The sequence below is a fragment of the Marmota monax genome, unplaced genomic scaffold, assembly GCF_021218885.2.
Source record: "Marmota monax isolate L192 unplaced genomic scaffold, Marmota_monax_Labrador192_F-V1.1 WCK01_AAM20220418_F8-fsc00083, whole genome shotgun sequence".
Lineage (NCBI taxonomy): Eukaryota > Metazoa > Chordata > Mammalia > Rodentia > Sciuridae > Marmota > Marmota monax.
The window spans coordinates 1,429,554-1,455,701 of NW_026692848.1; the positions used below are offsets into that span (position 1 = coordinate 1,429,554).

General features: G+C 55.1%; 1 protein-coding gene across 1 annotated transcript; it reads left to right on the plus strand.

Moving 5' to 3' along the window:
• Positions 1-419: 419 nt before the first annotated feature.
• Positions 420-19,989, plus strand: Dact2 (dishevelled binding antagonist of beta catenin 2). The gene is made up of 5 exons (XM_046449369.2): positions 420-786; positions 5,727-5,859; positions 6,788-7,060; positions 7,667-18,153; positions 18,772-19,989. Exons 1-4 carry the CDS (start codon positions 556-558, stop codon positions 9,361-9,363), a joined length of 2,334 nt encoding a protein of 777 aa, XP_046305325.1. The 5' UTR covers positions 420-555; the 3' UTR covers positions 9,364-18,153; positions 18,772-19,989.
• Positions 19,990-26,148: the final 6,159 nt, after the last annotated feature.

Genomic DNA, 26,148 nt, shown 5'->3' on the forward strand with positions numbered 1-26,148 from the left:
TCTTGGGACAGTCCCATAACTCCACAAACGCGCTTAAGGCTACTGGATTGCGCACGTTAACTAAGTGAATGGCACGGTGTGGGCTTTACAACTCCATGGAGCTACCATCTGAAAATAAAATCGAAAGGCAAGTCACGGCCTCCGACGTACAGGTATCCCCCAGGGAACGTGCTAAGGCCTTATTTTCCAACTTTACGACAGTTTATAAATGGGAACAGGCCTCTTAAAATGTGATACTCTTTTCAATCCAAACAAAACCTTCCTCCGGTTTTGTCCCACTTTCGCCTCCTTCCCCTTTCGCCGGCTCCTCCTTCCCCGACGTCTGGCCGCCCTCCGAGGCGAGGCGCGGGGATCGGGCGCAGGCCCCCAGCAGCCCTGCTCGCCGGGGCGGCCGGGGAGGGCTGGGGGCGGCCGCTGTGACCTGGGGCGTTGCAGACACCGCCCCCCGCGGCCAGCGATAGGTCCCTCTCCACCTTGGCGACCTGCGGAGCGGGGCGGGGAGAGGAGACGCCGGGCGCGCGCCGCGGTCCGCAGGCTCGGAGGCGCGGCGGCGGGATGTGGGCGCCGGGCGGCCCCCCGGGACCCGCGGGCTGGGACCGCCGCAGAGTGGGCGCGAGGCTGCGCGCGGCGCTGGCTGGGCTGCACGAGCTGCGGGGGCTGCGCGCTGCGCAGCAGGCACGAGTGCAGGGTGCCCTGGCCATGCAGCCGGCGCCCGCTGGTCCCCACGGCCCCAGCGGCCAGGAGCTGCGGCTGGAGGCGGCGCTGGCCGCTCTGCAAGAGCAGCTGGTAAGGGCCGGTCCGGAAGCGCTTTTACCCGGCGGCGGCCGGGATGGGCAGAGGGCGAGGGGCTGTGTGATGGGCCGAGGGGCCGTCCTTGTGCTTAACTGGGATGCAGCTCTGTGCCCACGGAGTGGGACCTGCAGGCCCGGTGCGTAGGTGCGTAGGGGTAACGGGCCGCGGGTTGCGATCCTGGGAGCAGCGGGAGGAACCGCCCGCCCTCGCCCCGCTTGCGTGGGAAGCGCACCCGCTGCATGCGTCCCACGCAGATCGACTGGGGTTGCCTTCACGCCCGGGTTGCAGTCTGCTCTGAGAGGACTCCAGTGCCTTCATTTCCCCTGGCTGGAGTTGCCTGCGCATCCTGGCCTTATCTCAGGGTACCCGGTCCTTCCTATGCGCGCTGGGTTAGGGACAATAGTGCAGAGCGCGCTCTGAACCGGCCTGGACGTGTGCTCAGCTTGAATAGGGTCCAGCCTGGACGTGTGCTCAGGTTGAATGGGGTCCGGCCTGGACGTGTGCTCAGGTTGAAAGGGGTCCCACCGCCATAAGGAAACAGGTGGGGGAAGTCGTGTGTCTGACTATGTCTGAGGAGGGCATCTTTCCCCTTAACAGGCAACCTGAGCCATAAAGAGGAGGGGGGAGCCAAACTCTTGAAGCTTTCTCTACCCTGTGTGTTGCCTGAACTCCCCAACACCAATTCCCTATTACACCCTTGAAGATACTCCAGTTACTACTCTTTGGGTTATTACCAAAGAGTAATAATTTGTTGTGTATAATTTCATTTAATTTATTGAAAACAAAAGAGTTTTTGCAGTATTGCAATATTTTTTTTTAAACGTCAATTAAAATGCTACACACAATGTCTATTTGAGTTACCCCTATCTTTCCAAGTGGAGTTTCTTTTACATTGGAAGTCCAATCTGTCCTGTTAAAAGTTACCCTCTTCAACAAGCCTCCCCAGGAGGCCTCAGCAGCGTTCCAATCAGCTTAGCTCATTCGTGTCCTTAACGGGGCAAATGCTTCTGGATTAAAGAATCAGGAAGTCCAGTGTCTCCAGACACCTCCCTGGACTCCTGTTACCTTCCCTTGCTGCCAGACACAGGTGAAGCCTGCCAGAGGGGGCCTGTCCCCTAACCCTGCAACCTCCCTCTGCACCAGGTGCTCCACAGGAGAGGAGGGAGCTGGTGGGCAGAGGCTCCTTCACACTGCTCCAGCACCTGCCGACCCCACCCGGGCCCTGCGTGTGGGTTAGTGCCCAGCTGTGTCTTGGCTTCTGCGTGGCCTCAGCCAGGCACACACAGCCTTCGGGTGTGTTGCACGCACGCGTGAATGTTCTCAAGGAGGTGGGGGTGTGGCTGATGATTAACCTGGCCTCAGTAACACACCAATCAAGCTGTGGACTCGGGCCTCTAATTACAAGTAGCCTTTTGGAAGAGATCAAACAGGTTTTTGTTTAATTTTCTTTTTTTTTTTTTAATGTGGGGACCAGAAGGAACATGCAGACTCTGACTTGAAACTTTGTTCTTGGAACGGATTATGTGATCAAAAGAGAAAGATAATTGACTTTGGGTGACATCAGCCAGTGCTTAACACTTTTACATTTTTCTTACAGGGAGAACAATTAGGAGTGATACTAGTTCTGTAATGAAGGAAACAATCCAAGGCTTTAGTCCAGCCGCTAAACACTCCAGTAACCAGCTGCCCGCCCCTCCCTGGCTTCACCTGGCCTAGGTCAACCTCCAGGTGTGAAGACAGGAAGAGCCTCTCTCTGGAGCAGCAGCCTTATCCTGCAGGAATTCTCAAGTGAGAACGTGCTCTAGCGTTCCTAGGGATTAAACTGTCTGAGAAGCAGCAAGTGTCAGATGAGCTGCACCTCCCGAGTGGAGTGTCACAGGTCACAGAGATGCATAGAACGCTCTGCTGAATAAATCCATCAGTGACTTTTGTTTATGGAACAAAAGGAGAGATTTCAATATTTATTTCATCCTCTTCCAGGTTTCTATGCTAATGGCCCCTGTGCCCTCTGACCCCGGCAGGTGGCAGTAGCTCAGCCAGTCTGGGCAGAACCAGGGATGCTGTACCTGTCCATGTCTTCAAGAGCCTTGGTCCTTCCCAGTCAGCAGCTGCCACTTTCATTCCTGTAAGGTTTAGCCCCCACAGCAGCACCTAAGTAGAAAGATGTCCCCACTGGTGACCCGGGAGGGGCCTGAAGACCTCTCCCACCAGAGCTGTGCCCCTGGAGGGAAGCAAGGAAACGCATGGGGACCCAGTGAGGTCTCACCCTGGAGAACGTCTCCCGGCTGGCTGTGCTGGTCACGACTTGCTCTAAACGTGGTAGTCGCAGCAAGTCCGTCCTGTGGGCAGGCTCCAGGTTCCGAGCTGCAGGAGTGGGTCACGCAGCTGTGAGCGCCAATGTGATGCTGGGTGCTTCCTGGACCCACCGTTTTGCTTTGTGAATGCTCAGAGAGCCGAGGAAGGGTCGAGAGCTTGCTCAAGATCAAGGATGAGGGCAGGCGTCCACAGGACCTGCCGGGCTTCCCCCAGGTCACAGGACTGTTGTCCATGAGTCCATCAGGGAACCCGGGCCCCTTGGCTATTGATTGATGGAGCCCTTTTTAACCCATCTGTGATGTTTACCCCTCTACAGGACAAGGGCCATAGCTGTGTCCTTCATGCATAAAATATTGCCACTGTACATTCTTAGCCTTCAAGGAAAGAAAGGAAGTGGTTTAGATACCATCGCTAGAGCCTGAGATTTAAGGCACTTTTAATTTCTGCCCTGTGAATACAATTTTGTGATGACTACGATGCAGAACTGTTGATGGGGAGGGCAAAGCAAGTGCAGCTTAGATAATTTCCTGTGGGCCATAAAGTAAGCATTTCAAAGAAAGGGCTTAGCCAAATCTCATTTTTAGAGAACCACATGGGAGAGACATCCTGACTTTTCCAGGTCTGGGAAATGGTTCTGCCCCTGGGCTATTATTAACATCCAGGCTCCAGGCTTGCAAGCCCAGGATCTGCAGGTGTGCCAGGTGATTCCCCCTGTGACCCTGGGTGGTCCACCCATGTGCCATGTCCTGCCTGACCAGCCCCCGACCAGGGGTCAGGCACTCTGACCCAAGAGCCCCCAGCATGTCTTGAGAAGCCTGAAAGAGGAAGGAAGCACAGCCAAGGAACCCCAAGTCATGCACGGTGGAAAGGGCTAGCAGGGTGGTGTGAGCCTGAGTGGTGGCCCCGCAGGCAGGCAGCGGGGCCTAAAGACGTGATGAGTCATCTGTGTGCCTTGACCAGAGTCGGATACCAGCCTGCAAAGGCTGGCCAGCAGTGTTGATCACAAAGCAGCTAGCCCCAAGGCAGACACCGGGCAGACTGTGGCGAAGGGCTGCAGGTGGAGGGGAGGCCATCGGGGTCTGCAGGACTCCTTCCCTAGAAGGCAGGGGAAGTCGTGATTGAGGAGAAGTAGATGCTTTTAGAGATGAAATGAGACCTAAGAGAGGAGCCTGTGTGGCTTTATGACAGGAAAGAAAAATCATTTGCAATTGCTGGGCCTTCAGTAAATCTTTCTTGTTTTGTTTTTTTCAAGAAGGTAATGGGGCTGAGCCTGTCTGTGCTGCAGGGCTTTTTTGGTAGTGCTGGGAAACATTTTGCTATTGTGACAATGGGCATGCTGGGACACCAGGACACTTGGACCAGTCTGGGTGGTTCTGGAAGCACAGAGTTCTGTTCAGCTCAAGGCTGGTTTTGCCATGTTCCTGTTTACAGATGATATTGTGGCTTGGAGACTCCATTCAGACCTGGGAGGTTGTTCCAGGACCTCTGATTTGTCTCCTGGAGGAAAAGCTAAGCTGACTTACATAGTCCCCCCCCCCAAGCTGTGTGTCACCTCACCTGGGGTGATGGGGGGATTGTCAGTCATGACTGGGAAATCTCTGCAGAAGTAATCCTGTCCTGTGAACAGGACACTGTGACTACCTCCTTCCCCTCGTGAAGATTTCTTGTAATACTGAAATTACTGAAGTCGTACCCCAAAGAAATGCAATCCATCACTTTCCTAGGATAAACCCACTTATTAATTATTTGAAATGCTGCAGTCAGCCTGGAAAACATGCTGAAATTCTATGATTGAGAGAAGTCAACATTTACTAACTACTCAGTGCTAGATGATGTAGAACCATGGATATAGACATATATGGTATTTACCTGTGTACATAGATTGTGTTCGTGGCAGGTTAGGTGGGCAGGTAGACACACACATGTGGTTAATGCTCATAAGAACCCACTTGGCTACCAGGTGCCCGGCTGGAGGAGACAGCCTCTGTGGGCAGATCAGAGTGTCCCTTCTCCAGGGAAGACCCCACCATTTATTTCATGCAAAGTTGAATGATCTCTTTGTCTCTTGTGGTGCCCGAGGTTATTCCCTGAATTCTCTCAAACCTGTGGCAACCAGAGCCATCTCTCGGGAAAGGGAAGGGAGGCAGGATGAGGATGTCTCTTCTCTTCCTGGGGACATTCTACCCTGGGAAGGTGGCAGGAGGGCACAGATTCACCATCCCCAGCTGCGTCTCCCAAGGGGCTGCTGTGAGGGTCACTGTAATTGGGGGTGAATTCGTGCCTGGAGCAGAAACAAAGCAGCAGGGTGAATGTCTCCGGGTGGGTGCTCGGAGGTGGGGTCCTCGTGCTGCTCCACCCTCCAGGGAGCTGCTTTCCTGCCTCCCCTTAGGAAGAAGAGCCTTACTGGAAATCGCGAAGCATTTCACAAGTCTGCGTTGGAGGAAAGTGGTTTGTGTGCGCCTCGTTCAGTGTGTGCCAGTAGCACAGACGTTGCTCAGCCTGAGTGAGGGGCAGCCACCGTGAGGAGCCCCCGGCACAGATGCTGCCTTGCAGCCGCCTTTCTGCCCACAGAGCCTCATTTCTGCACCCACTCAACTTTCTTTTTTTTTGCTTCTTAGTCGCAGCTACGACGGCAGGACACTGGGCTGCAGACCCACCTGGACCAGCTGGACCAGCAGATCAGTGAGCTGCAGCTGGGCGTGCACAGGTCTTCTGTCGAGGTCCCTGACAGCGACAGCAGGCCCAGCTCAGGTAGGAGGGCCAGGGCTGTGGGAGGGGCCGCCTGCAGGCCTGCCACCCAGGGGCTGCAGAGCTGATGGGCATCAGAGTGACACCATGTGCCCACAACCCTCTTGGGGACCTTGTCTGAACTGGTGAGCAGTGCTGGCCCTGGGCCTGAGGCTCGGCTGATCTGGAAGTTAGGCGGCAGCTGGAGGCCTGAGAAAGCCCATGTTGTCCGAGAGGACCGAGCAAGGCGCTGTGAGGTGAGGCACAGCTCCGTGTGTACCCGCATGTGGTGGCAGTTTGCCTTGGACGGGACCCGGAGCTTCTCCCTCCCCGGCTCAGCCGTCAGCTCTGCTTGGAGGACACCCACGCCTTCCAGTCCACAGACTTGTCAGCATGTCCAAGGGGACAGGGACGTCCCCTTCCCACCACATCTCAGAGGCGACAGGGGTCAGCCAGTCTCGGCCGACACTTGTGGCTCTGGTCACTTTCGCCTCCATCCCAGGCCGCACTGGGCAAGCAGGTCTGTCTTCAGATCACTGTTGGGAGGTTCCAGTGGCAGCGTGGGGCAGGACCAGTGCTGCCGGCCACCACGCTTTCCAGCCTGGCCGGGCTGTGTGGCGCCTCCCCTGGCCCAGGGCAGAGGTGTCCTGAAATCACCGCTCGCAGGCGCTGGGGGGATGGGGAGATGCCTAAGGCCTGGCTCAGGCTGGACCTGCGGAAGAGACCTCCCCTTCCATGGGGCAGCTACCACAGCTGTCGGAACTGCTGGCCAGGGCAGGGAGGGGTGGGGGCCGGTGAGGCGGTTCTGCCCTTCCCACCAGGCTCACAGCTGCTGGAAGGTTCTGCAGGCTCCCCGCTGGCCCAGGAGGAGTGGTGGGGAGAGGAACCCGGGGTCCTCAGGCAGAATCCACTGCTCAGGGCACACTGACCTGCATATGTCTGCTCTGTCCAGGCTTCTACGAGCTGAGTGATGCGGGCTCCTGCTCTCTGTCCACCTCCTGTGCCTCAGTGTGCAGTGACCGCCTGTCCCCATCCCTGGGCAGTCTGCTGCCTGCGGTCTCCATGGTCAGGCCCAACATGGGGGACTGGCGACCTCGGTCTGCTGATGAGACCACTGTGCCAGCATGGAGACCCCAGCCCATCAAAGAGAGTGGCAGGCTCCTGGACAGTGGAGAGGACACTGGCCAGCCCAGAGGCATGTTCCGGCCCAGGCCAGTGTCTACAGGTGAGAGAGCCAGAAGGGGTGGTCGCAGCCAAGGACAGCCTGTTCAGACCTGCTAGGGATGGAGCAGAGACCCCCTGGGGTTGGCTGGGCACTGCCCTGCAGGGAGAGGAGCAATCCAATGTCTGCATCTGGGCATGATGGACACGCCATCCTAGTATCCTAATGGTGTGGGTTTCCTTAGTATTTAAAATGCATATCAGAAAGTTAAAAGGCAATCCTTCCAAACCCTCTGGTCTGCCTGAGGTTGGGGAAGGTGGAGAGATGAGCCTGCTCCCCCTTAGCTTCCTCCCTGATCCAAAAAAAGGGAAGATGCCATTTGACCTCATTCCATTTCGGTGTAAGACGGAGTTTCGTGCCAGCCATGGCTCTCCTGGTGAAGGCACCTGCAGATGCCCCAGGGGGGCCCAGCCGCCACCTGTGGAACCTGTGCTGCTGCAGAAGCCTCAGCCCCCGCAGCCTGCAGACCCAAAGCAAGGGCCTAAGCTCACTGTGGACAGGGACTGAAGGCCATGGAGGAAGAGCGGGCGCCCACGGCCAGACCGCCCTCACGCCTGACGTCAGTGAATCTTGGTCACTGATGCCCTTGTTCATGGTGTTCTGTTCCAGGAGATCTTGAACGGGTCCTCCCAGTGGACGTGGGGCTCCAGAGAGTTGACCAGGAGGCCACACCCCCCCCTCACCTCTGCCAGGGGATGGATGTGCCATCCCCCAAGCTGGACCCCAAGTACCAGCGTGACCTGGTTTCCAGGGGGGGCCGGGAGGTGTACCTGTACCCCAGCCCCCTGCACGCAGTGGCTCTGCAGAGCCCCCTGTTTGCACTGACTAAGGAGACCCCGCCGCTAGATGGCCATTTGCCCCCCAGGAGCCCTCTTTTGGGCCCCAGGGCTCTGAGCACCACCCCAGCAGGGCCAGTCCTTGAGGCAGGCCCAGCTGGAGCTTACATTGACAGGCTGCTGCGTCTGCGAAGCCAAGAGGCCGCGTCCAGGGGACCTGGTGGGGAGCAGGGACCCGCAGGACATGAAGCATCCCCATCCCCCAAGAAGCCAGATGCCCAGAGACTGGGCAGTGGAGGTCGGCCTTCGAAGCTGGTCTGTTCCCCAGGGAGAGGGGATCTGGGAGTGGCAGCTCAGAGCAGGGCCAGCAGTGGAGACGGCCTTGGGCAGCAGGAGCCTGCACCCCTCCTGCACACCCAGTCCCCCAGACACCCCCGGGAAAAGGGCCCTGAGCCCTGGAGCCTCTGTGCCTTCGGGGAGACCTCTGTGGGCCCCTCTCCCTGCCCCCAGGCACAGCAGCCCCATGGAGACTGCAGCCCAGGCATCTCGTCCTCTTCTGGGAGCGTGGAGTGTGGAAGTCCCCCTAGGGCCCCAGGCCATCTTGTCCACCCACCTTGCACCGCCATCGAAGCCTCCCGGATGGGGCTGAAGACGGGCCACCCCAAGACCAAGCCTGTGAAGGTCAGGACGAAGGCCAGTGACAAGATGCCGAGGCTTGGGAACCAGGCGCCACTGCTGCCAGAGAGACCTTGGGGTGTCCACGCTGCCCCCCAGCTGTCCCCAGAGTGTGGCCCCACACACAGGCCCCAGGAGGGAGGGCTCAGGAGGAGGCCTGTGCTGGCTGGGGTTGCTCCTGGACGGTCCTGTTCTGAGTCCACTCTGTACCCTGTGCCCTTCTTCGTCCCCCTGTTGGTGGCCCAGCGGGAGAGCTACTGGGCACCGTCCCAAGCCCTGTCCTCCTTGGAGACAGCCCCACTTTGTACCGCCGCCAGGAGGAAGCAGCGCAGGTGGCAGTCCACCGTGGAGATCTCAGCCGAGGCCCATCTGGCCAGTGCTCAGGAGCCCAGCCTGGGGCCCGCGAGGTCCCCCGCCAGGAGAGCAGGTGGCCTACAGGCCCAGGGCCGGCCCACGCTGGCCCGCCAGGACGCCTGCTCCGGGAGCCAGTCGGACTCCGCGGAGTGCTCAGCAGAGTGCGCCTCGCTGCTGCAGTCCACCATTGCGGAGAGCAGCGAGGAGGCGGCCAGCGACCACACTGCCAACCGCTTCGGGGATGGGGAGTCCAGCAGCAGCGACTCAGAGGACTGCTTTCAGAGCCACAGCCGCCGCCTGGGAGTGGACGTCGCAGCTGCCAGGCGGGGGGAGCTGGCCTGGCCCCGGGCAGTCCCCCAGCAGCCCCCACGGGCCCCCATGGGTGCAAGGCCTCCCCTACCCCCGGTGCCCAAGCTGTGCCGCATCAAAGCCTCCAGGGCCCTGAAGAAAAAGATCCGCAGGTTCCAGCCGGCGGCCCTGAAGGTCATGACCATGGTGTAAGGCAGGCTCCCTGATGGCCCATCCCTCTGCGTGGACAGGTGTGGGTTTGCAGGTTGGCTTCACTCCTGAGTGGCCACTGGAGGAGCCCCTGGGAGGCCTGGCCTTGGGATATGGCTGCATGCTCTGTGGGGTGATTTTTCTTCCCAGCAGACTCAGGAGAACTTTGAAGTCACAGAGGACACAAGTGGCCTCTGCCCCTCTGACGTCTCTGTCCTGTAGTCTAGTGGTTGCTTTCCTCCCCCTGACCCACTTCAGCCTAAGCCATGCCTCCAGAGACCATTACTGTAGGAATGTGGCGAACTCTCTGCTGGTGCCCGTGTGAACTTGAGCTCATGTTAAGCTCTCCATGTGAATAAACACCAGTTTGCCGTGGTCCTCGCACGGAGAAGCACGCGTCTCCTTGACCTGCAGCCTGGTCCCTGTGCGGCAGGCACCAGGTGCTCCGAGAGCGCCCTCCTTCCTGCGCTGGCCTGCAGGGCAGGAGAGACATGGTGGGAGCAGGGTCCCCCTCGGGGCCCAGGCACTTCCTTTGGGTGTTGTTTTTTTCCAAAGAAAACTCCCCTCGGCCTCTCAAGGAGAAAGATGGAGACTTTTTAACTGAGCTGCTCGGTGAGTGTCTCAGCCTGCACAGCCCACACCAAGCTTTGTCCTGGGCCATCACAGGCTGCTCCAAAGTGCATCCTGGCCCAGAGCTGGAAAAGGGGTTGGGGGCACCAAAGTCCTCACACTTCCGGACCCCCCTTCCTAATTTTGGGAAGAAGCTCTTAAGAAAACTACTGAAAATACTAGTAAATTTATCCCAGTTGTCAAATATTCCTGGAACAAGTAGGCAGCTATGGGTGCAGTCTGAAGGGCCTAACATTGTGAAAGTTGATTTGCATCTTAGAATCCAGAAGAGGACCTCCTGTCCTTGCTGCAAGGCTTCCTGTGCCGGCCATTCCAAGACGCACGGTCCAACTCTCATCCTGTGGGCCCCAGGTGATGGGAAACTGGCTTTGCCAGGACCTAGCCTGTGAGGCCACTGGCCCCTGGGCAAGTCCACAAGGTGCTCGGGGGCTCTGTGTCCCCAGCTGGGCATCCTGGGGAGGTGGTGGCTCCTTCTGCTCACTGGACATCTTCTGTAGCATTTACTGGGGCTTTCAGGAAGCTTCCAGTGAACCACCTGGAAAGTGCACCCCTCCTGCTCTTTGTGAGGCGTGTCCTGTCCTGCATCACCTGTCACTGACCAGGCTCCCATGCAGGCACTGCAGAGGGGAGTGCAGAGGGTTTGGGAGGCTCAGCCTCTCTGCTCATCTCCCTGGAGAGCCGGCCTGACTCCTGATCATTCAGGTGCCCCCTGCCCCAGCATGCAGGCCTGTCCACAGCCCTGAAAACCAGCCAGAACACCACACCACCCCAAACCAGTGGGCAGAAAGGGTCCTCAGTGACCACAGTGCAGAGCAGCCAGGTGCGGCCTTCCCCTTGCCCTGCCCGCTGTGTGTCTGTCTGTCTTCCTCAGCAGCTTGCCCTCTCCCTGTCCACCCTCCTTCCTCTCACTCTCTACTGACTGTCATTAAAGAAAAATGTTCCAGGGACACTTACTAAAGTGGGCGAGGGAGACGCTAGGCAGGACCATCCTGACAGGATCAAGGACACTGCAGTGGGATCCCCAGGAGGCAGGGGCTCAACTCTGAGCAGCATGGGCCAGAGGGACGCTATGGCCAAGCAGCAGGTGGGGGTCTCTGAACAGGAAATGACCAAGAGGGGCATCTGGGGTTGGGGACTGTGCCTAAATCCCCCCACAGGAGTGTCCTGAGGGCAGACCTGGTCCTCAGATTTCCCATAGGGAGAGCCCAGTTGGACCTGCAAGGCAGGGGTTCTTAGGAACCCGACTCAACCAGCCCTTGCCGAGACCAGATTTTACAAAGACACTCACTGGTGGGCTGGGGAAGCTCCAGTAGCCCACCACAGAGTGGTCTGAGGATCCCAGTCTCTCAGTGGGGCCAACAGACATTTTGATTTCCTGAGCTGGACCCTTGCTTTCTGCTCTCAGTTACTCTCAAGGAGGTTTGGAGCAAGTGAATGCAATTCTTATGATTCCTAATGGTTCCCCTGGCTGCGTGCCTGATCCACCCTCAGCAGTGAGCAGGACCGTGCAGCCGGGGGACAGCCAGTGGCCAGTGTGTGGCCTCAGGCTGCTTTCACAACTGGGCTGAACCGACTTCCTTTCATAAATGAGGTTGACAGTAGCTTTGGGTTTAGAATGAAGACCAAATTGACAATGTTAGACGTGGAACCCTGGTCTTCTGGGCTCAACATGAGTGCCTTGAGCCAGGACATAGCCTCCTGGTGGGGTGAAGAGTCCCCCAGGCTCTTAAGACACGTGGGCAGGCTGCAATGCGCAGGCTCTGGGGCAGGTGTAATTCAAGGAAGTAATTACATACTCACAACCAGGCACAGTGACCCATGCCTGTGATCCTAGGGACTCAGGAGGCTGAGGCAGGAGGACTGCAAAGTTCAAGGCCAGCCTGGGCAACTTAGTGAACAACATTCTCAAAATAAAATAAAAAGGGCTGGGATGTGGCTTACTGGTAGACGTCATGCATGGGTGAGGCCTTGGGCTTGACTCCCAGGACAGCCAAAAAACAAAACAAAACGGAAAACACAGTTACAAGTCAGAGCACCAGTGATGGACGAGAAGCCCCTTGAGGCCATGGGTGGATGGTCCAGGGTGGACTCAGGGAGGAGTGCCCAGAACAAGCGTGAGCCGAATGTTGCACAGGACACTGTCCATGCATCCATCCGCCTGAGAGCAGCTTCTAGCCAGTGTGGTTATCTTCCAGACAGACATGGGTGGCCATTCGCAGTGAGGAGACCCAGCAGGCAGGCTGTGGCCTGTGACATGGGGACTCAGGGAGGCACCAATGGGCGTACCCAGAGGCAGAGGAACTCACTCATCCCTCCTGCTGAGAGCTGAGGGTTCAACTTCTGGCCCGTGAGAAATGCTTTGTAGCTTCTAGCATGATTGAAATAAAATATTTTAGCTAAATAAATAAATAGAAACAAAGTGAGAATCAAAGTAAGTAAGTAACCTCCACCTGCTCCCCTACCCCCACTGCTGCTTCCTTGATTCCGCTGCCGCCAGCCTGAGATCGCCTGGAGGTCTTCTATCTGGTTGCTGCTGCCCAGAAGAAACCGTGGCCCCCATGCAACTGAGGCCCACACTGCTGCTGACCCCCGGAGATCGCCTGGTGACGCTGCCCCCACAGCTGCCATTGTGGCTACCGCTGCTGCTGACCCACTGCCTGCTGCCAACAACCACTGCCACTTCCCCTGCCACCGTGGCCTAGAGAACTGCTGTGGGGAGACTCTGGGTTTGGCTGCAGGTGGCTGCACCCACTTGGGGACACCAGCCAGGGCCTGGGGCCTGGGTGCCAGCAGGTTTACCACCACAGGAGCCTCTGCCTGGGGACTCCAGCTGGGACCTGCAGGTCCAGTGGGGGTGCCTGCGGGTTTGGAGGAGCCTGGGGTCGTCCTGCTGAGGGAGCTGGTGGCCCTTGTCTTGCTGCTGCATCTCGGGATTGCTCCTTGGCATGAGTGTGACCTGGTGGTCCCTCTGCAAGTAGCAGCAGCACTGAGGTCTTGGGACTGCAGGTGGCCGTGCCTGGGTGACTGAAGCCCAGATCAGTGGGATAGAGACTGGGCTGGGAGGACGGATCTGGGTCTGGCGATCCCGAGAGACATCTGAGAGAGGGCTGAGAAACTGTCGAACACTGAGAGAGACAGTTCGACTTTCCAGCAAGATTTATTGTATTTTATTTTTTGATCCACTAATCTCTCTGCCATATTTGGAACAGGATGTATTTTATGCATCAGTGTGTGGAGGACAAGGACATATGATTGGTGTTTTGCAGTTTTGTGGTATTCTTATGTCTTTAATTTTTTCTGTTTGTATTCTTCCTCTCTCTGTCTGTTTTCTTGGATTTTCTTTCCCACTTTTCTCCAACCAACAGCCAATCTCTGTCGGCTCCTCTTCCACTCTTCCTGTGAACAGTGTGTACTACACCACCTCTCTTCTCTCATCCACCACTTGAAATTGTAAATCATTTTAACAGATATTCTGTTTACACTATAGACAGTTATTGAACTCATCATTGTGGTTTAATGAGAGAAAGCAGTAGATGCCTTAGTGGGAGCTATTAAGTTTAAGGCTATATATTGTGTGCACTGGGTGCTGTTGATATTGGTCTCACCAGTAACAGTGAGGTGCTGGAAACCTCAGGGACACTATAGGTCTTCAGGGTAGAACCTACCCTGCCTTAGATCCATACTTTAGATGGGAAAACACACTAACAACATGAAAAAAACAGGGGAATAAAGTGCCCCAAACAAACCAAGATGCATCAACAACAGAAGGCACCGATAATACAGTAGAAGAAATGTCCAAGAAGGAGTTCAGATTGTACATAGTTAAACTGATATGTGAAGTATAAGGAGTGAAATCAAAGAAAAAATACAGGAAGTGAAAGACCACTTCAATAAAGAGTTAGAGATCATGAAAAAAAAAAGAAAAAAAATGAAAAAAGAAAAGAAACAAGCAGAAATCATCAAAATGAAGGAATCAGTAATTGAAATTACAAATTCAACAGAAAGCATCACCAACAGATTAGACCACTTGGAAGACAGAACCTCAGACAATGAAGGCAAAATATATAACCTTGAAAGTAGAATTGACCATGCAGAGAAGATGGTAAGAAACCATGAACAGAACATCCAAGAATTATGGGATAACATGAAAAGACCAAATTAAGAGTTATCAGAATCAATGGAAGAGCAGAGGCACCAAAGGAATGCACAATCTTTTCAATGATACAGTAGCAGAAAATTTCCCAAACCTAAAGAATGGAATGGAAAATTAAATACAAGAGGCTTACAGGACCCCAAATATACAAAATTACAGCAGACCCACACCAAGACACATTATAATGAGAATGACTAACACAGAGAATAAAGATAAAATCTTAAAGGCCGTGAGAGAAAAAATCAAATTACATACAGGGGGAAACCAATTCGGATCTCAACTCCTTTCTCAGCCCAGACTCTCAAAGCTGGGAAGTCTTGGAATAATATATTTCAAGCTCTGAAAGAAAATGGGTGCCAACCAAGAATTTTATATCCAGAAAAATTAAGTTTCAGATTTGAAGATGAAATTAAAACCTTCCATGATAAGCAAAAATTAAAGAATTCACAGCTAAAAAGCTACACTACAGAGCATTCTCAACAAAATAGTCCATGAGGATGAAGTGAAAAAAAAGTGAAATCCAGCAAAGGGAGACTCTGCACTAAAGGGACATTCAACAAGTGAGAAACTAAGACAAATCCAGAAATAAATCAAAAACCAGAAATTAATCAAAATGACAGGGAATAGAAATCATATCTCAATAATGACATTGAATGCTAATAGCCTAAACTCATCAATCAAAAGACATAGGCTGGCAGATTGGATTAAAAAGCAAGACCCAACAATATGCTGTCTTCCAGAGACTCAGCTCATGGGCAAAGACATCCACAGCCGAGGGTGGAAGGCTGGGGAAAAACTGATCACTCATAAGGATTGCGTAAACAAGCACGAGTGTCCATCCTCATCTCAGATAAAGTAGACTTCAAACCAAAGTTAATCAGAAGAGACAAAGAAGGACGTTTCATACTTCTTATTGGAAGTATATATAAAGCAGGACATAACAATTATAAATATTTATGCCCCAAACAATGGAGCATCTATGTACAACGAACAAACCCTTCTCAATTTCAAGAGTCACAATCCAACAATACTGAGGGACTTTAACACACCTCTCTCACTACTGGATAGATCTTCCAAACAAAAACTAAATAAGGAAACAATAGAACTAAATAATACAATCAATAATTTAGACTTAACAGACATATATAGAATATTTCATCCATCAATGAGCAAATATACTTTCTTATCAGCGGCACATGGATCCCTCTCTAAAATAGACCATATCTTATGCCACAAGGCAACTCTTAGTAAGTACAAAAAAGAGAAATAAAAAAAAGCAGAGATAATACCCCACATTCTATCAGAACACAATGGAATATAATTAGAAATCAATGATAAAATAAAACATAAAAGCTCATGTAACAAATAGAAACTAAATAATGCACAATTAAATGATGAATGCATAGTAGAAGAAATCAAGGATGAAATAAAAAAATCTTAGAGGTAAATGAGAACACTGAAACAATATATCAAAATCTCTGAGACACTATGAAAGCAGTACTAAGAGGAAAGTTTATTGCATTGAGTGCATTCATTAAAAGAATAAAAAGTCAACAAATAAATGACCTAACTACATCTCAAAGCCTAGAAAAAGAAGAACAGATCAACACCAAAAGCATTAGAAGACAGGAAATTATTAAAATCCGAGATAAATCAATGAAATTGAGACAAAAGAAACAACTGATAAAATTGACAAAACAAAAAGTTGGTTCTTTGAAAAAAATAAATAAAACAGATAAACCCCCTGGCTGTGCTAAGGAAGAGAAAAAGAGAGAAAACTCAAATTACTAAAATACAAAATGAAGAAGGAAATATCACAAAGGACATGTCGGAAATACAGAAGATAATTAGAAACTATTTTGAAAATTTTATCTAGTAAAATAGAAAATATCAAAGACATCATCAAATATCTAGAGACATGTGACCTACCCAAACTGAGTGAGGAGGTCATACATGATTTAAACAGATCAATTTCAAGTAATGAAGTAGAAGAAGCCATCAAAAGCCTACCAACCCAGAAAAGCCCAGGACCAGATGGATTCTCAGCTGAGTTCTACAAGACTTCCAAAGAGGAATTAACACCAATACTCCTCAAAGTATTCCATGAAATAGAAAAAACTCTTTCAAACTCATTCTATGAGGCTAATATCACTCTGATTCAAAACCAGACAAAGACACATCAAGGAAAGAAAACTTCAGACCCATATCCCTGATGAACATAGATACAAAAATTCTCAATAAAATTCTGGCAAATTGCATACAAAAAATGGGATGGATTCAAATTAAAAAGTTTCTTCTCAGCAAAGGAAACATTAATAATGTGAGGAGAGAGCCTACAGATTTGGAGAAAATCTTCACCACATGCACCTCTGATAAAGCATTAATCTCTAGCATATATAAAGAACTAAAAAAACTTAACACCAAAAAAAAAAACCCCAATCAATAAATGGGCTAAGGAACTAAACAAATTGCAAAATGGAAAGCAGTATGGAGATTCCTCAGAAAATTGGGAATGGAAACACCATTTGACCCAGCTATCCCAAAGGACTTAAAATCAGCATAGTATAGTGATGCAGTCACATCAATGTTTATAGCAGCTCAATTCACAATAGCTAGACTATGGAACCAACCTAGGTGTCCCTCAACAGATGAGTGGATAAAGAAAATGTGGTATATGTGCTCAATGGAATATTACTCAGCTTTAAAGAAGAGTGAAACTATGGCATTTGCCAGTAAATGGTTGGAGTTGGAGAATATCCTGCTAAGCAAAATAAGCCAATCCCACAAAACCAAAGGCTGAATGTTTTCTCTAATATGCAGATGCTAATCCACAATAAGGCGGGGGGCACTAGGGAAGAATAGCGTTACCTTAGATTAAGCAGAGGGAAGTGATGGGAGAGAAGGAGAGGGGATGTGGGGTTAGGAAGATAGTAGGAGGAAACAGACATTATCACTGTGTGCATATATGTGACACGTGACCAATACGATTCTGCAACATGTCCACTCAGAAAAATGAGAAATCACACCCCATCTACGTACGATGTATCAAAGTGCATAAATGCATCCTACTGTCAAGTGTAAGTAATTAAAACAAATAATTTTTTTGAAAAAAGAAAGTAAATAATTACCGTGTTAGAGAAAACCCCTCACATACTTTAGCACTTTCTACTGTATCATTTATGAAAACAGATGTGTTATCTTCAGAAATTAGATTCAGGGACGCCACTGGTCCTTGGAAGGGCTTCCTCGGTGTCCACTTTGTGCCCAGTGCAGAGAATCCTAGCCCTGCAGGACAGAGTCCGGTGTGACTGACAGCTGCTGGGTTCTTAGCACTGAGCTCCCAGAGCATGGGAAGCCCCCAGGGCCCCCGACAATTCCACCCGGTCCCACCTTTCCATTAGCTACTTAACCAGCCAAGCTGGTGAAAAATGGTCAAAAGTGGTGAGATTCTCATACGTCGCAGACTCCGTGGGCCTTCGATGCAAGGCGCCCCATTTGTGATCAGTTTGCAAGACATTCTTCTAGAGGTGAAGGTCTAGAGGTGTTCATCCTGACTTCCTCCCCAACGTTTCACAGAGAGAACTGACTCCCAAGGCTTCAGACTGGACCCCCCTGGGCCCTCCTGGGCATCGCATAGACCCACCCCAGGCAAGTGGGAGCCGTGTGTCAAGGCGTGTCCACCCACACCAAATGGCCGCTTGTGCTGAAGAGGTCAGGAAGGGCAGGGAACGGGTCCCTTTGGCCTCCCCTCACTAGGAGACATCCCTCACTGCCGCTGCCCTAGTGCCACTTGTCTTCCTCGTGACTGGAGCAAGGTGGGACTAACAAGAGGTCCTGCTCCGTTCTCTCTTCCACTCAATTGCATTTATTGAGCACCGGCTGTATGCTGTATACGGGTGAGAGCGCTTCTGGAAACAGTATCCTTGTGGAAACAGGGGACCCGCTCTGGGGAAGCTCCTTAGAGAAGGCCTGCAGGCCGGATGGGCTCAGAGCGGCAAGTGCAGTCCTTGGTGAGTCAGGGGCTGGGCTGGGTTGAGGGGAGGTGGGAGGAAGGAGGGAGGAGGGAGAGGAAGAGAAAGGGAAGGTGCAAGAGCAGCTGGGATGAGGGCCAGAGCAGGGGCCTGGGCTGGGGTTGAGGCGGGACAGGAAGTGGGCATAGGCTGCCCTCGGGACCCAGGTGGACAGTCGCCCCTGGGGGCCTTGATGGGTGGATCGACACGAAGACCCACCAGACAGAAGAAGAAGGCCTGTCTGGGGAGTGAGACTCAGGCCCGCCCAGGAATGGCAGGCCTGGAGGGAGGGGGCCGTGGGGCCTGAAGGCCTGGGCTGGGGAGGCTGACCATAATCAGATTTGCGTCTAGAAAGACCACTGTCTGACCCAGGTTTGTGACGGGGACCCCGTGCTGGGGGAGGCTCCGGGACCCCTGCTCTTCCGCAGAGCTCCCTCTGGGATCCGCCCCGTCTCTGTGGTGGTCACACACAACTGCAGCTCAAGGAAAACGGGGTTTCCCGGTGCCACCTGCGCCCTGTGAGAGCGGAAACAGGACCCTGCAGAAACGGGCTCCTTCAGGCTTTCTATCTCCATCTTTACATGTTTGGTCAACACTTGGGTCTTATCTTCGTTTCAGCCACAGTCTCCTCATCAAGAGCAGAACCCACAACGGAATGAAGCGAGTCTGGCATCAGCTCCATCTCCCTCCGTCTGTGTACCCCTTCCCACTTCAGGACCTGCTGTGGAATGTGTCACAGGCGGACGTCTGGTGGAAGCCCACTAGTGCGCAGCGACGGCCTTCGGGGGGGGGGGGGGTCTGAAGCCCCGGAGCCTGTGGTGGTGGGTGGGGCATCCGGGTGTGGAGGGTGCACAGAGTAGGTGTGCTTGGGGTGCTGGGTGTGCACAGCATAGGGCTCTGAAGCCAGAGCCCGTGTCCTGTGGAAGGCACCTCACCTATGTCAAGCAATGAGAAAGGCTCACTTGTTGTTTGTAATTATTTACTCACTTTGCCAAAGTTCCAACTGCTCGGCCCAGCGGAGGTTTGGGGATCCAGGCTCGGGCAGACCCAGGTGCGCTCGCACCTGCCCACACAGGACGGCCATGACGAGCCACAGCCAGGCACTTGGCTGTTCCTTTCCTTCCCTCCTGTCATGCTGCAGCAGGGACAGCCGTCAGCCTGAGCTTGGCTCCGACTCGGGGTGCAAAGGGAAGCTCTTTCAGAACTGGCCTGGGCACGGGGCCCTGGCAGAACGCTCCTGTCTGCAGACCATCCCAGACACCCACAGCCCCAAAGCTAAGGAGCCCGAGGAGGCCCCCCGCAGGGTCAGGACGGCACTGGCGGGGGCCGGAAAGGACGCGAAGGGGGCTGGGTGAGGTGTGCAGCCCCGTTGCTGATCTTCGACCCAGGGTCCCCAGCACATCTCTGTTGTCCCTGTGGTGCTCTGGGCTCTGTGTCCACAGGACCATATGCACAGCCCACTGCAGTGTCGTTTATCACCCCGAAAAACAGCCAACCTGCTTCCTGGAGGGGGGCAGGGTTGCCCAAACTGTGGCTTGTCCATGGCTCAGAAGATCGTGCCGACATTGGAGGGAGGATTTTGGATATCTCAGTAAGAAAATTAAAATGGAAAATGATATTCAAAAATATGAAATGGCAGAGTGAAAGATCAGAATAGAAAACCGTGGTTACATGAAATTTCAGCTAAGAGAAAATGTATGCATGTGAGAAATGGTAATAGATTCACTTCATCAGGGTGGAAAGTGCTTTTTGTTCTAGTTTTCTGCTTTTCTAATGTTCTGCTTTTATAACTGAATGCTGTATTTGAATAATAAAAGGGTGTTTTCTTTCGCAGCACCAGGAAGTGCCTTGGGTGGTGGGGCCCAGTCTGTCTGAGCAGAGGCAGCCTGGCGACCAGAGCCTCCGGTGAGCTGGGGTGCCAGTTCTGGCCACAGACAGACACGGTGACAGGTGTGTGTGGGCCCCAGGGACAGGACTGGTACATGAGTGGCCACTGCACCACACTCAGTGTGGTTGGTGGCACGCTGCCTGGCCCACTCCTCATCTCCCATGCATGTTAGAATCTGTTGTCTTTGGATGTGCGAGGGCCACCGTTGCTAAGCACCACAACTGAGAAGTGCTGTCCACAGCTCTGGAGCCTGGCATCTGGGACCGGGATTGGGGAGCTGCTCTTTCAGGGCTGGGGAGGGTCTCCCAGACCTCACCCCTGGGCTGACAGGTACTGGGTCTCCCCGTCTCTTTATACCATCTTCTCTATGTGCCTGTCCACCTCTGTGGACCTCACCTAAGCAAGCCTCTATGGAGGCTTCATTCTGAGGTCCAGGGTGGGATTCCCACTCACCCTTTAAGGGCAGACATGATCAACCCACAAAGGCCCTTTCTCTAAAGTCTGAAAATTCCTACAGACAGGAAGAGGCACACCTGCCCCTACAGAGGAAGGAACTGAGAAGTCACAGTGACCGACAGCCCACCAGCAGCAGGCCTCGAGCTGGGCTGGGTGGACTCTGCTGTTGGCCTTCACCCCTCTCCGGGGGACTCAGGCTGCATCCCCTTCTGGGTTTGTAGCAGGAGCTACGGTGCTGGAGGCTCTTGTTCAATATACAGAAACTCAGGCGACAATTTCAAACCCCAATTCCAGAGAGGCTGGGATTTTCTGGGTAGAAATGTGAATCTGAGAGACAACCTTGTTGTCTGTTTCAGTGACTCCCCAAGTAGGAGAGCTGACTGTCTTTGGAAGGTGAGCGGGCGGGAGCCCTGCACCCTCCAGCCCTGCTCACAGTCCACACCCCCACCCAGCAAGGCCAGCTGCTGCCCACGGCCTCCATGCTCACACCTGCCCAGGTGACTGGAGAAGAGAGTGGGTCCAGAGCCCTCTGTCAGATGGAGCACCCCAGAGAGGGCGAGAGAGGGTGCCCGGGCTGGGCTGTGGGCAAGGGCTCTGCGGCCAGGGGGAACGCACAGAGGAGAGAAGGCTCGCCGCGCTGTACGGTCATTCTTGGTCCTCCTCCATGGCTTGGGCAGCAGGCTGGGAACGCAACGCAGCTTCTGCGGAATGGACAGAGGCCACTCAGGCCTAGCACCTCGGCAGGGGTCACCTCCAGAGGAGCTCCCTGGCCGCAGCCCAGGGCAGCAGGCCCAGACCTTCCCTCACTATAGAGCATTCGCCTGCTGACGTTCTGCAGAGCTTGCTTTCTTGATTTCACTATTTATGCACAAATAATTACTCATAAAATTTATTAGTTTAGTTCTTCATTTCAGCAAAACTGGTGTTTGTGTCTCTGTGAGATAATGCAATTGCTCTGTAAGAAAAGCCATGCTCGTCCCAGGGGCACACCCATCTTCACCATGGCTCCGCCCTGGCGGGTGCCTGGGCAATCATCCAGCACAGGGAGGGCTGCCTCCCTCCAGACAGCTGCCTTCCACAGGCCTGTAAGAGGCCAGCTCTGCCCCGCCTCCTGATGGACCCTGCCGGTCCCTGGCCCGCCTGCCCGCAGGTGCTGCCAGCGTCCCCCAACCAGCACCCGGCTGCAGGAGCCGGCAGGCCGAGGGGCAGCCAAGGGGAAGCTGAGGGCTGGCTCCTGCATCATGGCTCTCGACCCCGCGGCGGCTCAACATCTCCCGGGTCAGCCCACTGTGCAGGGGCTCCGGCACAGGTTCCTGAAACCACCCGGGAGGCCGAACAAGGCAGCCTGGTGCAGGACACGGCTGCCACCCCGGATCCAAGATTGACAGACACAGACCACCGACTCCTCGGGCGGGGGCAAGCCTCGGGGTGCCAGCTGTCGCCACTGTCAGGCTGTGAGGCAGCAGGGTGACCAGGACTGGCAGGTCCAGACTGCCTGGCTGCACACACCTGCCCTCCCCATCCCTGCAGCCATCTCCCACCTGCACCAGGGACTCTTCAGTCCCGTGTGTAGACCGAGGGGCTCTGTGTCGGGTACGGAAGTGCTGGGCCTTGTCTCTAGGAGAACTCCAATGAGGACACCTTCTGGAACTTTCCAAGTGCTTGGGACGAATGAGAACATGTACAGCCTTCTCACAGGGGAGAGAAGATGCTCTCTCAGAGGCACAGCCACACTGAGACCCAGCTGGACACAGTCCCCTGGTCCCCATGACACCTGGCTGCCATGCCCAGAGGGGCAGTCGCACAGCCACCCAGGCCGCGCCACACCCACCCCCCCACCTCACCGGCCTGCAGGGTGCCGTGCCCCATGGGTCACGTCAGGAAAGAGGGCACAGGCCCTCACTCACATACAGCACCAGAAACAGTCCAGGGCAGAGGACAACATGCAGGAGAACGGTGAGTCCCTGTCCAGGGCACCCACAGTGGCGCCCTGCCTGGGAGGCCGTCCCTCTCTGCCCCACGGTCGTCTGGGCAGCTTTCAGATCTAACTCCGTCTCTTCCCACCTTCCTCCTGCTGCGCCCTGCAGCCCGAGGCCTTCCGCCCGACTCACCAAACAGCATAGTGGACTTGTGAAGCAACAGTGCTGAGAGTCAGGCGTGGATAGGAAGGAAAAGTGGTTTCTAAACCCCAGAGGCCTGGGAAGGAGGGAGGGCAGGATGCAGGCCCCTCACGGCCTGCCCAGCGGGACTGGGGCTCCAGCGACTGGACCAGAGGAGCGGCTCTGAGGCCAGCCTCCGCTCCCTGGCTGCAGAGAGCAGAACAGGAGGGTGGACACTGCCCAGAGTGGCCCAGGAGTGGCTGAGCCCAGTGATGCTCATTTTTCTGGTTTATGAAATGAGGGTGACCATAGAGTCTGCGTGGTTTTAAAAAGAAATGCAGAGCAGGTGGGATGTGTCTGCCGCTCAGAGGACGATGGGCTCTTTTCTCGGGTCTTGGTCTTCATCTGCAACCCCTCTAAGTTCCCACATCCCCAGTGCGCATGCTTTGCCTGATACTTCCCATTTCTCATTACTAGTTCAGTGAAACAGTAAAGTGCTTGCAACTTGATTTTCTCTCCCAAAGAAACGTGTGTTCTATTAGTAAGTCAAAAGTGTCGACAGGTTTTGTAAGGTTGAGGCCAGGCCTCTGTGTCTGATGACGACAGGATGCTTGTCTCTGACGCGCTGTTCTGCCTGCCCCGCCAAGCCTGGTGTTGATCGCTGCAGCAGTCCAAGGCCTCCTGGCAGCTGGGTCCTGTGGCCAGGCGTCTGCTCTGCTCTAACAAGCAGCACCGCCTGAAGCCGCAGGGCATGCTCCTGTGGGCCTGGCTGAAAGACAGGTGTAGATAGGACGCCTAGAAATCGGTGTGCGCGTGGCGTGTCCCTGCTGTCTAACTCCGAGTGGTCTCAGGCAGACAGTGCTGTCTCTGAGTGAGGCACCGGAGTGAAGGACTTCGGACTTGAGCTCTGACTCCAGGATCAGGATGGACACATTCCTTTGATCACCCCGGACTTCTGATGGGTGTTCACAGGCCCCGGGTCCCCCTTGGTCCCTGACAGCCACCACGGTGGGGAGTGGAGAGGACAGGGCTGGCTGTGCTCTGTGGGGTGCAGACTCTGAAGGGAGGACTGCCCCGGAGCTGACTTCAACCCCAACCCGTGAGCACAGGCAGAACCAAGCACGTGCCCTGGGAGGGTGGAGGACGAACCCTGGCCCCCGGGGCCCCCTCCCAGCCCCTGGCTCCCATCCTTCCTGACTTCAGTTGCACCCACAGAGGATCTTGCTTTAGAGCCTCTTGCCCTCCAGCACTGGGACAGGGACCGGGCCAGGAAGGCCCAGCCTGCAAGCCTCGGGTGTCAGACTCAGTTAGATGCGACGGAGCCAACTCGGGGAAGGCAAAGGGTCTCCCGAGCAAGGAGACAAGCGGAGAGGTTCGCCTCTTGTGTGGAACGGCAGGACGGGCGGGAAGCCCGCTGCAGGTCCCACACGCAGCTCAGTGACCTGCCCACTTACTGCTGTCGCTCAGGTGTGGACAAGCCTGGTCGGGACTTCTCTCCATGAGCAAAGAAGGCTTTGAAACACCCCCGAGCGTGCGGGACTCGGGAGCCAGTGCGGCCTGGGCCCTCCTACCTTGTCCAGGGCCCAGTGCTCGGGCCTCGCCTAGCGCCTGCCCGGAGCTCTCCAGTCAAGTGTCCCTCCCAGCGTGTCTCTCAGGCCAGCTCCCGGTGAGCAAGACAGAGCCCCAGAATGGGAAGAACCTGGGGACATGAGGGACCCCGAAGGGCACAGGACCCCAAGGCTCTAAAGACCCCAGGCTGGAGGGGGATCAGGAACCTTAGGAGACCTGGGAAGGGGACCCCAGGACAGCGGGGGTGATGGTGCATTGGGCCAGAGGCAGGACTTGCGGGATGCAGGATGGAGACTGCTGGCCCGGCTGAAGCACTCCTGCCCTCCCACCCTGTTCCCTGGAGAAGGTGATAGCCTCATGAACACGTGTCCTCCCCTGTGGGAGAGCGGGAGGTGGGACAGGAAGATGGGGTCAGGCTCCTGCTCTGAGCTGGAGTCTGAGTCAAGCTTAAACCCAACACGCGCTGGTCTCAGGCAGACAGTGTCTCTCTCTCCTCAGGATTCTGGCCCCTCCAGGGGGTCCTGTGAGAATAAAAGACACCCAGGAGCTTGTGGTGCCGCAGCCGGGGGACCCAGCACCAGGACCTGACTCTGTGCCTGGTCTTGGCCACTCTCTCAGTCTGTGTGCTGCATGCACAGAGGAACCAGTCCAGTGCAGCACCCTGACCTGTGTGCCGCAGGGGGGACACGAGCCCGTCCTCAGGACCCCAGCCCACCCAATGCTCCCACCTCCTTGCTCCTGCCCGGCCGGGGAAGCTGGGGCTTTGACAAGGTGGCATGTGCTTGCATTTTACCCGTTTCTCCTGCCCACCCCAGGTCCAGGCTTGAGCGGTCTTTCAGAGACCGTCACAGAGCACAGGCAGAACCTGCTTACCACACAGGTGACATGGGCAAAGGACACCAGGGTAGAGCCCAAGACAGCTTCCTGTCCCCGGCCTGCAGCCCTGTGCAGTTTAGACCCCTGGAGATTGAGACTTCTCAAGTTACACATCAGTCACACAGACGGGGCCTAGCCCTCCACATAAGTTAAACGTTAAACCCCATTGGGGGGGGGGCAGCCGGCAGTGGAGGCGCGTTCCCGGCTGTGACCTGTCCCAGCAGCTCCGCTAGGTGTGGGTCTCCAGTGAGACGCCAGCCCCTGGTGGCTGCCCCTTCCAAGAGGGACAGGGATGGCTGTGCCTCACACTGGCTTAGGGAGGGCGACCAGGTGCTCTGGGGAGAGCCAGGGCCAGCAAGCGTGGCCCAAGGCTTTCATTGTTCCCTTGGCCTGGTGACACTGGGCCAGCAGTGAGGGGAGGCCCCTGGCGCGCAGTGGGACTGGTCGATGGTGTGGGAAGCTGCGGTCAGGAGTGTCCTGGAGGAGATCCAGGCCCCAGCTGTACAAGACGGGGCAGCTCAGGAGTGGGGTTGAAGTTCTCTGTGGGGCCAAGGGGAACCCAGCAGCCACCGTCTCCCAAGAGCACAGACAGAGACGAGAGAACCCAGGGTGGAGGCCAGGCCATCAGGGTGGCACAGCTCCCAGGGCAGCCTCCGGTCCTGGAGGCCTTGGCTGGCCAGGACAGGGCAGCTGGGCCAGACCTCCAGGGCCTTCCCAGCAGTGCCGGCCAGCGGCTCTCCCCAGCGCTGTGGCCCGCAGGGGCCAGGCCACGGTCAGCGTCCCCAGCCCAAGCGGGACCCGGCACACCAGCTCAGGCGCATCAGAAGAGAAAGCGCTCCTTTGAGCTCCTTGAATGAGAGGAGCCAAAGCCATGTCCAGACCATCCCACCCTGCGGGCTGAGCATGCCTGCAAGCACAGGCCCCAGGAGGGGCAGTGGGACTTCCAGAAGCCCAGGTTAGGCCTCCCCAGGAGCAGCTCTGGGGGTCTCCCCCACTCCAGAAGCCCAGGTTAGCCCCAGAGCTCTGGAGGCAGCCACAGCAGCCCAGACCAGGCCTGTGTAGGCCACAGGGACCTCAGAGGAGCTGTTCCTGACGGAATCCGCTGAC